Source organism: Nannospalax galili, unplaced genomic scaffold, assembly GCF_000622305.1.
Source record: "Nannospalax galili isolate Female #2095 unplaced genomic scaffold, S.galili_v1.0 scaffold1428, whole genome shotgun sequence".
NCBI classification, from domain to species: domain Eukaryota; kingdom Metazoa; phylum Chordata; class Mammalia; order Rodentia; family Spalacidae; genus Nannospalax; species Nannospalax galili.
Window position 1 is genome coordinate 946,874 of NW_008358817.1, and position 17,192 is coordinate 964,065.

At 46.2% G+C, this 17,192-nt stretch overlaps 1 protein-coding gene across 1 annotated transcript in view; it reads left to right on the forward strand.

Annotated features, from left to right (window-relative positions):
* Nucleotides 1-799: 799 nt before the first annotated feature.
* Nucleotides 800-17,192, forward strand: part of Man1c1 (mannosidase alpha class 1C member 1) — a 152,390-nt gene continuing 135,997 nt past the window's right edge. The window contains exon 1 of the mRNA XM_008822301.3: nt 800-1,344. Coding sequence (XP_008820523.1) covers nt 832-1,344 — 513 coding nt within the window. The 5' untranslated portion in view covers nt 800-831. The remainder of the gene's footprint in view (nt 1,345-17,192) is intronic.

A 17,192-nucleotide genomic window follows, 5' to 3' on the forward strand; every position in this document is an offset into this window, starting at 1 on the left:
CGGCTGCGAGGACGCCAGCTGCAGCGGGGGAGGCTGCGTGCCGCCGGAGCCGCCGGGACCGGGAACAGGTGATCACAGCGCGAGTTGCGGGGCCCGAGCCGGCGCTCCCCGGGGCGCAGCTGCAACTGCCCAGGTTCGGGCGGACAGCTGACGGCGCGCGGCTCTGCATCCGCGCCCGGTCATCCCTCTCTGCTCCCGGGGCAGCCTCGGAAGTGGCCCGGGCCTCTTCCCGCGCACCGGCGCCAGCTCCGCGGCGGAGCAAAGTTGTGGACGTGTCCGGATCGCCGAACCCGGCTGTTGTCGCCGCCCGGCCGGGTGCGCGCTCTCAGGGAGCAGCGTCCGCACCAGCCCCGCCGGCGCGTCACCCCCCGGAGCCAGCGCCCTCTGCAAACTGCTTCTGAGGCTGAAACTTTGGGCTCCGGCGATCGCGGGAGGGAGGCCGAGGGGCCGAGGACGCCGCTGGGCCGTGGCCTGCGTGCCCTGCTCCGCACCCGCCGGCCGGGCGCCGCAGACGGCATGTGACGGCTCCGGCTCGGGAAGGCGCGGGCCCCGTGGACCCGGCGCCCCGGAGGGGAGGCTGCGGCTCACGGAGGATCGCTGCGGGCCCGGGCCCCGGCTGTACCGCCCGACTCGCCCGGGCCCCAGCGCAAGGGGACGCGCTCCAAACTCCCTGAACTTCCCGGAAGGTCCCCAAGGCGGCCAAAGTCGGGGTCCGCAGCCCTGCCCGAGGGGCACCACTGGCGCTCCTGACCCCGGCGCTCCCCCAGCGGACACGTGCCCCGGCCCTCCCTTGGGCACAGCTGACCGTCCCCAGCTCCTGGCCAGGACGAGATGCTCATGAGGAAAGTGCCGGGCTTCGTCCCGGCCTCGCCGTGGGGGCTGCGGCTGCCGCAGAAGTTCCTTTTCCTGCTTTTCCTCTCGGGGCTCATCACCCTGTGCTTCGGGGCCCTCTTCCTACTGCCCCACACCTCTCGCCTCAAGCGCCTCTTCTTGGCCTCCCGGACCCAGCAGCCCGGCCTGGAGATGATGGCTGAAATCACCGGCCACCACCCGGTTCCCGAGCAGGAGCCGCCTCCCAACCCGGCCCCTGCAGCTCCGGCCCCGGGTGAGGACGGCACCAGCATCCTCCGTAGGAAGGGGTGGCTGCGGCGCACCCGTCCCACCGGGCCCCGGGAGGAGGGTAACAGCGTCGCGGCCCCCAGGTCGGGGGAAGAGAGAGTCCTGCTCAGCTTTGACTATAATGCGTTCCGGAGCCGCCTTCGACACCCGGTCTTGGGGACAAGGACTGACGAGAGTAAGGAGCCCGAGAGCCTAGTGCGAGTTCAGCGGGAGAAAATCAAGGAGGTAAGTAGATGGCTCCCCATCCCCAAGACTTTGCGCTCCTAGCGTTTCCCTCTCCCGTGTCCCTCCTGGCGTCTGGTCCACCCGAGGCCCTTCATGCACTCTGTAGCCCCCTTTCCTCTCTCCAAACTTTCCCTTTTCTCTTCCCTGCATACTTGAGAGTAACTAGGGATTCAGTTCATGGCCCCCACCTCCAGACTGATCTTTCCTATTGAGCCCGCAAGCCCTGGTGGGACTTTACCCTAGTGGGCTGTGAGAATGGAGCTCGTTTCTTAGTGGGCGCCCAACACTTTCCCTCACTATGTGTCTAAGTCTTGACTTCCACCTAGCCCCAGCAAGACACTGAAACCCAGGATTTGTGAGGTATTTGGTGTCCAGCAACTATTTTGTAATCTAGTCAGCATCTTGCAAATCAGGCGATGTGGTCCATTCCTGCTAACTGCTTCTATCGAGCTTTGCAACAATTGTACATAATTGCATGTGAAGGAGGGAGGAATGATCAATAAAACAGTGGTAATGTCACAGCAGCTCTGAGGTTATTGGCTTAATGAGGCGGGTCTTGGACTGGTTCCCTGTAGGGATTGGACCACGGAGGGATTTAAAAGGATCACTTTGAGTCAGAGTCTTAGTTTAAGAAATCAAAAACAAACACAGCTTCCATACGGTTGGAAGACAGTAGCCAAATCTCCACTGGTACCTGAATGTTCTGCTCCACCCCAGTTAAGAGTGGTCGGTGCCAGCCCTGAAAAACTAGCTGTAGTGACACTCCTGGGCCACGAGGGGGCTGCGGGCAAGGGGTGGGCTGGGGTCTCCTCCCTAGAAAGGGGAGGGTGCTCTCCCCTTTGTGTGGACCCAGAAGGAAAGAGCTCCCTGGACTTCTGCCTTTGCTGCAGGAAGTCAGCAAATTTGCTTTGATTTCTAGGGCGCAGGCAGCAAGAGTTAGGGGCTGCTCTGCCAAGACTCAGGAGAGCCACTGAAGGGCTTGACTACCTTTTTTCCTCTGTGGGAGCGGTCCTTCCTCCCAGCACACACCTTGCTCCCATTTATGGCTGCTCATACCCAACCATTCTGTGCTGAGCCCTGTTTGAGATGGTCTTAAACTTGGTTCTTAAACTAGCAATCTCAGGGTGTTTTGTGAAATTAAGAGATAGGAAGTCACACAGACAATTTGAGTGTGCCCGTGGGAGTTCTCCAATTCTCCAGTTCTCACTGGATTCCAAAGATTAATTGAGGGCTAGAACTTACAGTAGCATCAGCTCTCCCCTTTCTGTTAAGGGACTCTGTCCTCCCAGTTCATCTGGACCACCTGCAGCTCCCTTTCTCTCTGAGTATATGAGCTCTTTCTGGGCCTGACCTCCTAGGTCGGCTGCAACTCCCAGTGAACTCACACATTACACAGTGCCATTTCTCAGGGGATGCCCAGAGCTACCATGAGATTTTCTAAAAGATCTCCAAAAGGATTGAGAATTAACCACCATTCTCCTCAAAGGAGGAACAGCCACCCACTTCTGAAAGCAGGGGTAGGTTGCTGGAGGGGAGCTTGGCTCTCCTTGTCTGTGTGGAAACAGCCCTCTTAGCAGGGGAGGTTGGGGGTGCTAACTTGCTGATGGCTGGGGCTGGTAGGAGGTGTAAGAACTCTGTGCTTTGCAGGTGGGTGTGAAATAATGGGGTGGGAGGAGGTCTGCATTGTTGCCAGGTATCTGGATCTGTGATGTGTTAGCTTCTTATACCCCTGGTTGTAGCTGGAGGCATGCTGTGGTGCCTTGCATTACTATTCCCTTAATGTAAGTACCAGTAAGCCTTCCTTTACTGTCTTGGAAGCTGCTCAGAGTGGAGGGGACTGGTTTATATGTTTGGACATCTCTGGTCTCTTCAGGCTTTTTGGGTTTGACAGTCCCCTTCCCTCCCACAGCCCCCACCCTGAAAAAGGTGGGTGGTGTCTTTGGTTTAGATGTTAGCACTGAGTGATTGTCCTACTGTCCTACATGTATGTCACTGAGTAACATGCCCATGAAGGAGCATCCACGAGGCTGCTGCTGGGGGTATCTGTTAAAAGCTTCTGCTTGCCATTTCTGTCTGCGTCTAGCCTAGGAGTAGAGCATTTTAAAGGCTCCTGTTTTCCCAAAAGGGACTGTGGCATTTGTCTTTGGTTTGTTTATTTCCAGACATGGATTGATTAGACCCAAGAAGCAGAGGGGAGCTAGGATCAGATAAAAAGGACCCTGTTCATATAAGATGAGGTTTTTAAACTGAAGGAAAACCAATCAGGACAGAGTCAGAGAGGGTGATAAATGGGAGTGAATGGAAATTGGACACCTCGGCTCCAGATCAACAAAGTGTGTTTAGGAATATTCTGGTTTGAGAGATGGGTGTGGGTGTGAGGTCTGGGCTGATAAGACAGGTCAAAGCTGCAGGTTCTGAGTATCCATGCATCAGGAAATCCTTTATCATTCCCTAGTTTTATAACCTTAGAGAAAGCAGTATGATGGAGAGGGAGACCCTGAGAACATGGGTTGGTGTCTCAGCTCAGCTGTCCACTGTTAGCACTCTTAATGCATCTTAGCCCAATGAGGTCCAGGACAATCGTGTGGTGATGGCATTGATGGCAGTGATGGTCGATCTTGTATCACATGATACAAGCTTGTACCCACAAATAGGTACCCAAATATTTATTAATTTGATTATTCTCAACACTCATGTTGAATGTGGGAATGGGGTTGAATGGCTCCTCACCTTGGACTCATGAAGAGCAAAGATGTTGTCCACAATGCAGGGATGGGCGGGGGGACGGAGAGGCTTGTTAACACCTTCCTTTTCAGATCTGAGGACCATGTAGGTCCACAGTGGTGTCCAGCCTTTGAATGTTATGATATGATGCTGTCATCTATATATGTGCTGAGCTATATTCACAGCTGTTCTGGGAGGTTTGCAGCCTGGAGGTGGAGATCTAACATGCTTGATAGGGAATGGGGGTCCTCATCCACAGGTGGTTTGTGAATTCAAGTTCAGGCGTTTCTCACACGTGACCTGAGTTGAGAATGGGCAGTGTGTTAGTGTCACATCTGAGGAAAAGAATCCACAGTCCTGAACTCATGATGGTTGGTTGCTGAGTAAGGAAACCTCAGGGGTCCCTCCAAGTGAAGGGCCTTTTGTAGAAGGGAGTTGGGTGATTACAGTTATGAGTACTGGGTTCTGGTGCTGGGTATGCACCTAGTCCATGCTACTTTTAGACAAATTTTAGGAAGGACCATTTCTTCTGGTTCCTTGTTCTAGAATGCTTATCTGGGCAAAAAGAATCTGGATTGAATTTCCTACATCCTTGCCCACTTGACCCAGTATTCTTAGATTTCACCTCACACAGCAGTCATGCTAAGAATACAACTTGGGTTCAAGGTCATCAACCCTGACCTTGGGAGAAAATTCCTGTTTATCTCTGGGTAAAACCAAGAGACCAGCATTCAGGGACTGCTCTTCCCCATGCCTACTTGTTTACTGCTGTGGTTATGGATCTGTTCTAGCACTCAGAATCTGGTGTGACATTTAGTTGGTCTAGATACTTGAATGAATAGTTTCATTAAAGATCTGTAAATTGGGCTGCAGAGATCCCTCAGTTGGTAAAGTGCTTGCTACAAAGCACCAGGACCTGAATTTGAGCCTCAGAAATCACGTAAAACAATAGGGTTTGGTGGCATGTGCTTGTAATGTCAGTGCTGGGGCGGTAGAGACAGACGGATCCCTAGGGTCTACTGGCCAGTCAGCCTTCTAGTCGTTGACAGGCTCAGGCACCTGCTGCCAAGTCTGAGGACATGAGTTCCATCCCTGAGACCCACATGGTGGAAGGAGAGAACTGATTCTGCAAGCTGTCCCCTGACTTTCATATTGTGGCATGTGTAATGTGTATCACCCCACACAAAGTTATTAAAGGTAATAACAAGTTGATGTTCTTTAAAAAAAAAAAAAAAAAAAAAAAAAAAACCGAAGATTCTTAAGGTGGACCCATTATAATGAAGTAATTTGGTAAATGCTAAAGAGATAAAAATGAATAAATTATTAAATTTGAAGCATGCATTGACATGAAAATTTAGATTATTTCACGTGTATTTAGGGTTAATTTGGCTTTTATGTCACAATCCATCTCTGAGTACAGCTAAGGCAAAATCTCAAGGATGGAACTTGGAGAAAAACCGGCTTGCTGTCCCTGACTTGCTCAGCTACTTTGCTATGTTTTCATCTTTTTGAGACAGTCTCCCTGTAGACCCAGCTGGCCTGGAACTCACTATGTGGACCAGGATGACGTGGATCGCAGAGATTCAGCAGCCTCTGTCTCCCAAGTGCTGAGATTACTGTAATTGAAGGCATAAACCACCACACCTGGCTTTCTTCTGCATTCTTTCAGCATTCTTAAAGTCTGCTGGTGGATGACACCTCACACAATGTGCACACCTTTTACATGAATTAGCAATTGAAAAAATGCCCTACAGGCATGCCCACAGAACAATGTTATAGGAGAAATTCCTCAGCAAAGATGCCCTCTTCCTAGGTATATCTAGCCTTGTGTTAATTTGACAAAAAACAAAGAGCAGTGTAGATAAGTCAATGGATCTTCCCCTGTTTTTCTAGACTTAGTTTCCTGATCTGTTCTAGAATCAGAGCTTTTTGAATGTGAAGCAGTATTCTTAAATTTTACTTTAATGTTTTAAAACATATTTATTTTTTAATTTATGTGTATGAGTGCATAGTCTCTATGTATGTAAGTGCACCCACCAGTGTCATGAAATGCTTGTGGAGGCCAGAAGAGGGCATGAGATCCCCTGGAACTGGAGTTTTGGATGGTTGTTAGTCATCATTTGGGTGTTGGGAACAAATTCAATAGCTCTGGAAGAGCAGCCAGCGCTCTAAATAGATAACACATCTCTCCAGCTCCTAAAATAATATTAAATTTTGGGGTTCGACAGATTGCCCAGTGGTTAGGCACACTGACAGCTCTTCAAGAGGACCTGGGTTCGATGCCCAGCACGCAAATGGTGGCCAACAACCACCTGTAACTCCAGTTCCAGGGGATCCAACGCCTCCTGACTTCCCCAGGCATTGCACGACACGGGTGCACTCACATACATGCAGGCAATACACTCATACACATAAAATAAAAATAATAAAAAATATTTTTAAAAATTGTAAAAACGAAAAGAAAAAAAAAAGGTGGAGGACAGATAGTTAAGGAAAGACATATGAGGTTGACCTTTGGTCTCCATATTCATGTGTACACAAGCATGTGCATAACCGCTCTCCCATACACATCAACAAACAGAAAGATCTCAGCATTAACAGCTAAAGTTAATGTTGATTGGTGGTAGATGTTGAATGCTGGTAGATGACGCTGGGTCTTGCCTCAAGGGCACCCATGGGGACTGAGGGAGAAACAGCCAAGGGGTTTAATAGCTCAGTGACCTAAAAGGTCCTTTAGAAGTAATTTTCTAAGTGCTAGGTTAATTTGAAGGGGGCCCGGGGTTCATGTGAGAGAAGTCTTTCATGCCTGGTTACCAGGTACCTAAAAATGCTGTTAGCTGTCCTAAAGTGCCTGTGGCTTGGCAGGAAGTGTCCAGAGGGCAGAGCCCTGCCACCTCAAGCTTCCAGGACGCTTGCTGGTGGTGACAGGTGATGGTGTCTCAGTAAGTTATCTTGGTGAATGATCTTTGCTCCTCATTAAGGGACTGTTTCCTTAGTCATGTGTGGTTTCTCTGTATCTTTGACTTATCATCAGTGGTACCAGGGACAGGTAGGAAAATTAAAAGGCCTTGAGTTCTTTGTAGCATGTGAATCTGAGCCTGGAAGATGCCCAGAATAATTATTATTAGCAGTGGCTCAGATCGAAATAGCTTCCCTTTGAAGAGCCGAGTTGCAAATCCATTGAAGATTCTTTTTCTCTTCCCTGTCCCTCCGTTTCCTTCTTGCTCTGCTGTGTGGTTTCTTTAACTTAGGTGGAGACAAGCTAGACAGATCCTTTGGGAGACCCCTGCATCCTAAGCTCAGTCACACCCCTCCTCCCTCCTCCTTAGGGCTGAGAGATGCAGTCGAGAGTAGCCTTCCACAGGGCTCCTCACCAAAAGCCACCTCTGAGAACCGCAGGTGGGTGACTCTTTGCATTCTGAGCTGACCGTCCTTCTGGTAGGGTGTGCATTACAGGAGCAATTTCGTCTTTGGCCTCACGTTCTTAACTCCATCTTTAGCGTTAGGCAAGGAACAAATAAAAATAGTGCCGTTTAGAAGTCAGCTGCTTATTTCATAGCAGAGTTAGCAGGGGGGTGAAAATACAGATTCCCTGAGGTGTTCAGAGTGACTGATTTACAGTTGTATTCACAAAATGCCTTTTCTCTAGCTTTCCTGCAAGACTGATCCATTATTCCACCAAAAATAAATATTGTGATATATATTAGGCATACTTTTCTCAGAGGGTCTTACATCTTTTCTCTTATTGGAAAAAATAAATCAGGTTTGTAGATTGCAAAGCCCGGAACAGGGAGCTACTTGGTAATCTCAGTAGGCACTGGGCCTTGTGAACGATGGCTTTGGCTTGTGGAAGATACCTGTCTGCATTCCAAGTTGAGGGTCGGGTAGGGCAGGTGTTGGGAATGTAGGAAACTATCTTTTCCTGTTGTGCTTAGCCATATAGGCAGCAGCTTAGTCAGGAAATGATGGATCCAGGATTCAGGACAGTAGTTGGTTAGAATGAAATCATGGTTGTTTATTGTATGTATTGAAGATAGAGACCATATTTGGAGCAGGGCTGCGCATCATGAAATAAGGTTGACTGCTCTCCCAGCTCAGTGAACCTGCGGTTCAGACTCAACAGATAGTCATGGTTCCTGCTTTCCCCACTAGCCTGGTGGAGGTTTTCCACACAAGTGTTTGCAAAAGTAGAGGAAAGAAATGATAGATTTCTTAAGCTCTGTATTTCCACAGCTGGTGATGGTAAGAAGCCAACTTGCAGACTCCTTAAAGAATTTTGAGGGCTAGAAGACCCTCCCACTTCCTCCCTCTTCCCGATTTATTTCCCTCCTTCCTTCATGTCCTTTTCCTCCTTCACTTCTCTTAAGCCTGAGGCTAGTTAGTAGCCAGGTGGCATAGCTGTGGTTCTTCTAAGGCAGAGCTCACACCGGCCAGATTGCTGTAGGTCAGCCCTGCTTTGATGTCTTCACCCTTCAAGAGACCAAAAGCCACAGAGACCACAGCAATGGGCCTCAGTGTGGTGGCTCAGTTGTAGGTGTTTGCTGCCCTCAAGAAAAAGGTTTTTCTTTTTTAAAAAAATATTTTTATTTTATATGTATGAGTGGTTTGCCTGCATATATCTAAGTGCACCATGTGCATGCAGTGCCCAGGGAGGCCATAAGAGGGCGTTGGATCCCTTAGAACTAGAGTTACAGATGGTTGTTAGCCACCATGTGGGGGCTGGGATTCAAACCCAGGTCTTCTGCAAGAGAAGCCACTGCTCTTAACTGCTGAGCCATCTCTCTAGTCCCAGAAGACTGTTTTCTAAGATTTGGGTTGAGAGCACCCCAGACTTGGGAGACAGGTGTTCAGAACAGTTCTTTCCCACACTGGCAGCTGCCTGTCTTTTAACTTAGAGGCTTCCTTTTCTTTCATTAAAGGCAAATGCTAAGACAGTTGGTCATGCATTTTAGTACAATATTGTTATTAGGACCTTTTGAGAAGGCAACTTTGGTGGTTTGACTAGTGCCCTCCTAGATAGATGAACCAAACTTTTTTTTTTTTTAACTATTTTATTTTCATTTTATGTGTATGAGTGTATTGCCTGCATGTAGATAGGTGTACCCATGTTGTGCAATACCTGCAGAGGTCAGAATAGTGTTGGATCTGCTGGAACTGGAGATACAGGTGGTTGTTAGCCACCATGTAGGCGCTGGGAATCAAACTCAGGTCCTCTGCAAGAGTAGCCAGTGCTCTTAACTGCTGAGTCATCTCTCCATTCTCCAACAACTGAGCTTTTATCTGGCATCTTCTGGAGTCAGCTGCTCTCCCAGAGAGCTTTCTCAGCACACAGACATCACTAAATAGCAACCATTTTGTTGACAAATAATAGGGTGTCTCCCTTGACTCCTTTAACCTCAGTCACCTCCTGAAGACCCTACTAAATACAAGTCATTTTTGCTGACTGGGTTACGATTCATGCTAGTCATACTGCAATACAGCAACGCCCTACAGGGGCCAAGGACTGTCACCTGCTGGTGCTTGTCCTGTGTGTTTCTTTTTTTTTTTTCACAGCTTTGTGGTGTAGGCGCTCTTTAGTTAAGTATAGTTTATATATAGTGAAATGCACAGATCTTAAATATGGTTTGCTGAATTCTAAGAAGTGCAGGAAACTGTAAACCCCATCCCTATGAAGCTAGGGAGCATTCCCATCACCTTGGAAACCGCTTCCCTCTTCCTGGTCCAATCAAGGATCTTCCTACCATCTGCGTACCCCCATCACTATCCTGCTTTCTTCCAAGAGACATCAGATTGGCCTGGAGCATCTGATAAACAGTATAGGATGGTAGATGCCCCCTGATGAAGTCTCCATCCTCTCTGAGGGAGTTTTCATGCTCATCACGTGGTACACTTGGGCACTTCATTCATAGTCCCCTTGGGGTGATACCCCTGTGTAGCCATTCACCTGTGGTTGGATTTTTGAGGTTGTTTCCAGTGTTCAGCTATGGTGAATAAAGTTATTTTGAAACAGTTTGTGAAATAAAACAGCAATGGAACAACACTCACCCTTCCAACCCGTGCATGTGGGCTCCCTCTCATTTATTTAGATTTTCTTTCATTTCTTTCAAAAAGCTTTGTAGTTTTCAGTGGAGAGGGATTGAACGAAGCCTTCCATGAGCTGTATCTGTTTTACATTTTTATGATGTTATGAATGTTATTCTTTAAATTTTTATTGCTGGTTATTTGTTACTAGTGCCTAGAGATACAATAGTGTTTTAAAAAGCATGTATTGCCTGACACGTGACCTTATTCAATTTATTAGATTTGAGGAGGAGTAGATTTCCTGAGATCTTTTATGTATTCAGAATGTTGTTTGTGAATCAAGGTAGTTTTTCCTCTACCTTTCTGACTTATAGATTTCTTTTTTTCTTTTTGTTTTTTCTTAAAACCCTTTTTTATTTGTTAGTGTGGGTATGTATACTGCAGTACAGGTGTGGCGGTGAGGACAACCCTGGGTGTCGTTCCCTAGGCACCATCCACCTTTTTTGAGCTGGAACTCACCAAGTAGGAGAGGGGAGAGGCTGGCCGGCAAGCCCCAGGGCTCTGCCTGTCTCTGTCTCTTGAGAGCTGGGATTACACATGTACGCCACACGTGTACAGTTGGCTTAGTTTTTGCTTGGGTTCTTCATCTTCCTGGCTCCTGTTGAGAGGTTTTTTGTTGTTGTTTGTTTTTTGAGACAGTGTCGTCTCCCTGTAGCCTCAGCTGCCCTGGAACTCACTATGTAGACCAGGCTGGCCTTGGACTCACAGAGATCCGCCTGCCTCTGCCTCCCAGAGTGCTGAAATTAAAGGCGTGTGCCACCACGCCTGGCTTTTCTTTTTTCTTTTTTTTCAATTGGGAATGGGACTGAGTTCTATCAGATGCTTTTTCTACACCTATGGAGATGGTGATGCAGTGTTCCTCTTTAATTCTGTTAATGTAGTAAAACATAATGATCTCAAAAAAGCATTAAAAACCAATGCATTCGATTTTCTAATACTTGACTGAGGATATTTTGGGGGGAGGGGTCTTTTTAAGACAGGGTCTCCCTGTAGCCACAGTTTGCCTAAACTAGCTATAGAAACCAGGCTAGCTTTGCTCTCACATAGATCTGCTTGCCTCTGCCTCCCAAGCGCCCAGCTCAGGCTGAGGCTTTTTCGCATCTGAGTTTGTGAGCGATGTTGGTCCATACTTTTCTTGTAAAGCTCTCATCAGCTTTTTAGTGTCCACATTAGGATGACCTCATAGAATGTTTCTTTTCTCTCTTCTTTCTAAAATAATTCCTCTGTGTGTGTGTGTGTGTGTGTGTCTGTGTGTCTGTATGTTTGTGTGTCTGTGTGTCTACTTGTCTATCTGAGCTTTCTTTTCTTTTTTTCCTTTCAGGGCCTCCCATAGCCCAGGCTGACCTTGAACTCACACATAGCTGATAAACTTGACCTTCTGACCCTCTTGCCTCCACCTCCCAAGTGCAGGGAGTACAGGTGTGCCCCACCACCCCTGGTTTGTTTTTAGTGGTGTTGGGGACTGAACCCAGGGCCTTGCCCACACTAGGCAAGCATTTCAGCACTAAGCTACAGCCCCAGCCCTAAGTATTTGTAAGAGGTTAATACTGTTTAAGTGTTTGATAGAATCCACCAGTAAAACCTGTAATATGCCTGGGTTGGGAGGGTCAAATTATGACTTTGGATATATAACAGAGGTGAGGTGATTCAGAATTTTTTCCTTATGTCAGTTTTGTCAATTCAGCCTTCAGAAACTTTTCTTTTTCATCCAAGTTGCAAAATAAAACTGTTCCTAAGAGTCCTATTTCCTTCAAATCTGGGTCCTCTGCAAGAGCAACCAGTGCTCTTAACTGCCTAGCCATCTCTCCAGCCCCTCTCTGTGCCCTTCTTAATAACAGTTGAACTATATTAGCTTATTTGTATTGATTTTTTTTAAAGATGTGTGTGTGTGTGTGTGTGTGTGTGTGTGTGTGTGTGTAAGAGAGAGAGACAGAGACAGAGACAGAGAGAGAGAGAGCCACATGAGTGTTTATGTCTTCAGAGGCCAGAAGAGGTCATTGGAGCTGCAGTTATAGTGGTTGTGAACTGCCTGATGTGGGTGCTGGGAACTGAACTCAGGTGCTCTGGAAGAGCAGCAAGTGCTCTTAACAGCTGAGCCATCTCTCTATGCCCAAGTTTTTTTATTTTGGGTATTTGATATATGCATATTTAATATTGTATTTTCTTGATAAATCAACACTTTAACACTATAGATGAATTTATTTGTGATAATACTCTTTGAAGTTTATTTCCAAGGAGGTCAGAAGAGGGCATCAGATCCCCTGGAACTGGAGTTTCAGATGGTTATTAGCCGCCATGTGGGTGCTGGGAATTAAACCCAGGCCCTCTTAGAACACCCAGTGCTTTTAACTGCTGAGCCATCTCTCCAGCCTGCATCCTTTCATTTTTTTTAAGTTACCTGTATTGTCTTCAAAGTGTGTCTTGTATAAGGAACACATAGCTGGAGCTGGTTTTTAAATCTAGTCTGCTAGTCTCCGCCCACTTGTTAGTGTTTATTCCATTTACACTTCATGTGATAGTTCTATAACTGGGTTCAAATCTATGATATAGCAGTTTTTAAATTAGCTCCATATATCCCATTTCTTCCCTCTTTAGCCTTCTTTTGGGTTAATTATTTAAAATTCCATTATCTAGGGGCTGGAGAGATGGCTCAGTGGTTAAGCACACTGGTTGTTCTTGCAGAAGACCTGGGTTCGAATCCCAGCACTCACATGGCAGCTAACAACTGTCCGTAACTCCACTCCCAGGGGATCCAACAGCCTCTTCTGACCTCCGCAGGCATTGCATGACATGGGTGCACTTACCTACATGCAGGCAATATATGCATACACATAAAATAAAAATAATAAATACAATTTTTTTAAAATTCCATTACCTGACCTGTCATATACAATTTTTTTGGGGGGGGACAGGGTCTCCTTATGTAGCTCTGGCTGGTCTAGGACTCACTATGTAGACCAGGCTGGCTTCGATCTCACAGATATTCATCTGCCTCTGCCTCCTGAGTGCTGGGATTAAATGTGTGTGCTGCCACACCTGGCCCATATGCAGATATTTTGAGTAGTGTTTTAATTATTAAAATTTTTATCCTTCACAATCTACCTTGAGATGCTACATCAGTCCATGTGTAGTGTAAGCCCTGACAATGTACTTCCATCCAAGTCCTTCAATCTGTTGTCATATATTTACTTTCTTCATATATTACAAACTCCATGGTACACACTGTTAGTATTATTTTTGCTTTACTTTAAACAACCAGTTGCCTAAAGAAATGGATAAATTGTTTTATTTACCCACATCCTTACCATTTCTAGTGTCCTTAAAGTTTTCTTCTATGTCTGGGTTTCTGTCTGGTTTTGTTTCCATTCAGCCTGAAAAAAATTCTTTTTAACTGTGTAAGCCTGCTGGTGACAGATTCTTATAGCTTTGTTTATCTGCAACTGTTTCTATTTTGTCTTTATTTTATTATATTAAAAAAATTCAATCTATGTTTTATTTATTTATTTATTTAATTTTTGGTCTTTTTGAGACAGAGTCTCCCTGTATCCCCAGCTGGCCTGGAACTCACTATGTAGACCAGGCTGGCCTTGAACTCACAGAGATCCACCTGCCTCTGCCTCCCGAGTGCTGGGATTAAAAATGTGTGCCACCACGCCTGGCTAAACATTACAATATATCGTCTAAATATATTTATTTTTATTTTATGTATATGAGTGTTTTGCCTACATGTGTGGAAGTATACCTATGTTGTGCATCTATTTTTTTTTTTATTAAAAAATTTTTAATTTATTATTTTTATTTTGTGTGTCTGAGTGTATTGCCTGCATGTATGTGAGTGCACCCGTGTCGTGCAATGCCACGGAAGTCAGAAGAGAGCTTCGGATTCCCCTAGAACTGGAGGTAAGGACAGTTCGTAGCTGCCATGTGGGTTCTGGGAATTGAACCCGGGTCCTCTGCAAGAGCAGTCAGTGCTCTTAACTGCTGCGCCATCTCTCCAGCCCCGTGCATCTATTTTTTTGAGACAGTTTTGCTAACTTGCCCGGGCTGGCCCAGAGCTCGATATTGTAGACCACACTGGCCTCAAACTTGCTGTGATCTCCTGCCTCTGCCTCCTCAGTGTGGGGATTTGCAGCACACCTGACTTTGTCTTCATTTTAAAAGACTATTTTCTTTTTCTCCCCTCCCCCACCTCTTTCTCTTTTGGTCTTTTTGAAACAAGGTCTCCCTGTAGCCCCAGCCCACCTATGTAGACCATGCTGGCCTCCATCTCACAGAGATCTGCCTGCCTTTGCCTCCCAAGTGCTGGGATCAAAGGGGTGTGCCACCCAGCTCAGCTCTTTTTTTCTTTAAGCCGAAGATCTCTTTCTATTGTCTTACAGCGTGCATGTTTTTGGTGAGAAGTCAGACAGTGCCTCTGCAGACTGTCTTTCCCTTCCCTTTGGGTGTTAGGATTTTTTGTTGTTTATCTTCGGTTTTTCAGCTGTGTCTGTGTGGCTCTTTACCCTTCTTGGAGTTTGTTAAGCTTATTTTGTGGGTTATTTTTCTATGAGCTTGGAAAAAAATTTGGCTCACATTTCTTGAAATATTTTTCCATTGTTTATCTCCTTTTTGTTTAGAACTCTAGTTACATAAGTTGGCTTGCTTGATGCCATCCTACTGGTCCCAGGGTCTCTGTTTTCATCCTTTGTTTCCAGGCTTCAGTGTGCATCATTTATGTAAATACATCTTCAAGTCCATCAAACTTTTCTCTGTCCTGTGCAGTCTGTTGTTATGTCTGCCCAGTAAGCTTCTTATTTGGGGTAATGTTTACTTCTAGAATTTCCATTTTTACGAGTTTTTGTTTCCCATGTGTTAGTTCATTGTTTGTATATTTTCCTTTAAATCCAACGATGTGTTTATGATAGTTTTTTTTAAACACCTTTGTTTTCTTTTCCAACCTCTTCGTCATCACCTGTCCCTCTTGGCTGACTGAGTAACTCTGGTCATGGGTCACGATGTCCAGCATCTTCAGACATCTTGCCATTTTGTTATTTTCTACCCAACATTGTGGATGCTAGATTTTTGAGATTCTGGCTTCATTTGCTTTGAAACCAGTTTTTCCCCCTTTCTTGCTAGGCTGTCAGCTGTCACTTCTTTACCTGCCTTCTGCTGCTTCGTTCCCTACATTTCTCATTTTGCTATTTTCTAACCTGCAGTTGGCTAGGAAACCATTTAATCTAGCTTGTTACCATTCTAGGTAAAGTGCAAGCAAGGCAGACTGTGAACAGATCTCTAAAGGCTCCTGAATCTTAGTGCCGTAGTGTTCGTAGTGCCATGTAGGTATTTAAAGTGCTGTGCAGGTATTTAAAATGGCTAGCTTGATTTATTTATTTTGTAATTGACACTGGATGAGTGAAATACTAGGTTGGGTTGGTACTATGACCCAGACAGCAATGGCTGTTCTCGGAAGGGCCCTAGTTTCCTGATTCTTGGTTGATAACATCTTAAATCACTTATACTTTTTTTTCCCCTTCATCTGCTTTTAGATTTTAAGAGAAATGTTTTAGTGTTCCATAATGTTCCAGCCCACATTACAGTGATTTTCCTCTCTAGGTTTCATAAACTGTCAAATGCTTTCTCAGGGCTCTTTACCTTAAGCATAATGACCACCTTTGAAACTTGGTTTGTAAATCTCCACATTATAAAAGGAAGGAAGGAAGGAAGGAAGGAAGGAAGGGAGGGAGGGAGGGAGGAAGGTTTGGAGGAAGGGAGGGAGAGAGAGAAGGGGGAGGGAAGAAGGAAAGGAAAGTTCGCAGAAGCCAAACGGCTGAATTACTGAGATTTCCAAGGTTCATCAAAACTGTGAGGCCTAATTCCCATTCCTCCACATGAAGTAGATATGTCACTATAACACCTGCCTTTAATTCTATTTGTCTCACTTGGGATAGGCAAAGGTACTGGGTTCAAGTATTAAGTCTCCTACTGAAGAATCTTTTTCTTTTTCCCTGACTCAATGAGCTTTGCTCAAATTAAACCTCCACTTTGCCAGAAACTGAGGAAGACCCGCCCCCATGCCTGTTTTTGTTACCTGTGCTTGTGGTCTTGAAAATCGCAATCCTTCCTTCTCTCCTGCTCTCCACCAGCCATTTCCCTGTGTGTGCAGAGCTCTGGAGCAGTCTTGGTTTTTAAAATATTTTGTTATTTTTATTTTATGTGTATGAGTGTATTGCCTGCGTAAGTACACCTGTGTCATACAGTGCCTGTGGAGGTCAGAAGAGGGTGTCAGATCCCCTGGAACTGGAGTTAGATGGTTGTTAGCTACCATGTGGGTGCTGGGAACTGAACCCAGGTCCTCTGCAAGAGCAGCCAGTGCTATTAACCGCTGAGCCATCTCTCCAGTCCCTAGTCTTGGTTTTTAATAAGAATCAATGGGAAATGAAAGCTTTGGCTTCTTCCTTTCAGAATATAAAATATAAGAACTTTGCTACCTCATAGTATAAGGAAACCTTTTATAAAAGAGAAACGTTCATATTTTGTCAGGAAAATAGCAGCTCAGTCCAGGGACTAGCAGCTTCTAATGCTGGCCTTTCTGAGCCTGTGATTGGGAAGCAGTGGGAAGAGGGTGTGTTGCTCTGGGGGTGGTAGTGTGGAGGAGCTAGACCTCCCATCTCATCAGTGATCCTCCAGCAACCTTGCTGAAGTGGTGTCCACCCAGATCAAGCACATGGGGGTGGACTTTAAGTTTCCCATGGTTATATATTAGAATTGATCCCAGCTTGAGATTGCCCATGCTCAGAGAAAAGTGCTCTTCAATTCTTCACTGGGGGAGGAACAGGAGTGTGGCCAGCTTCTCTGGAATTGGAGGTCTTCCTATATGCTAGTAAAAGGGTATTGAGGGGCCGCCGGGCATGGTGGCGCATGCCTTTAATCCCAGTACTAGGGAGGCAGAGGCAGGCTGTGAGTTCAAGGCCAACCTGGTCAACATAGTGAGTTTCAGGACAGCTGGGGCTGCAGGGAGACCCTGTCTCAAAAAGACCAAAAAAAAAAAAAAAAAGTATTGAGGG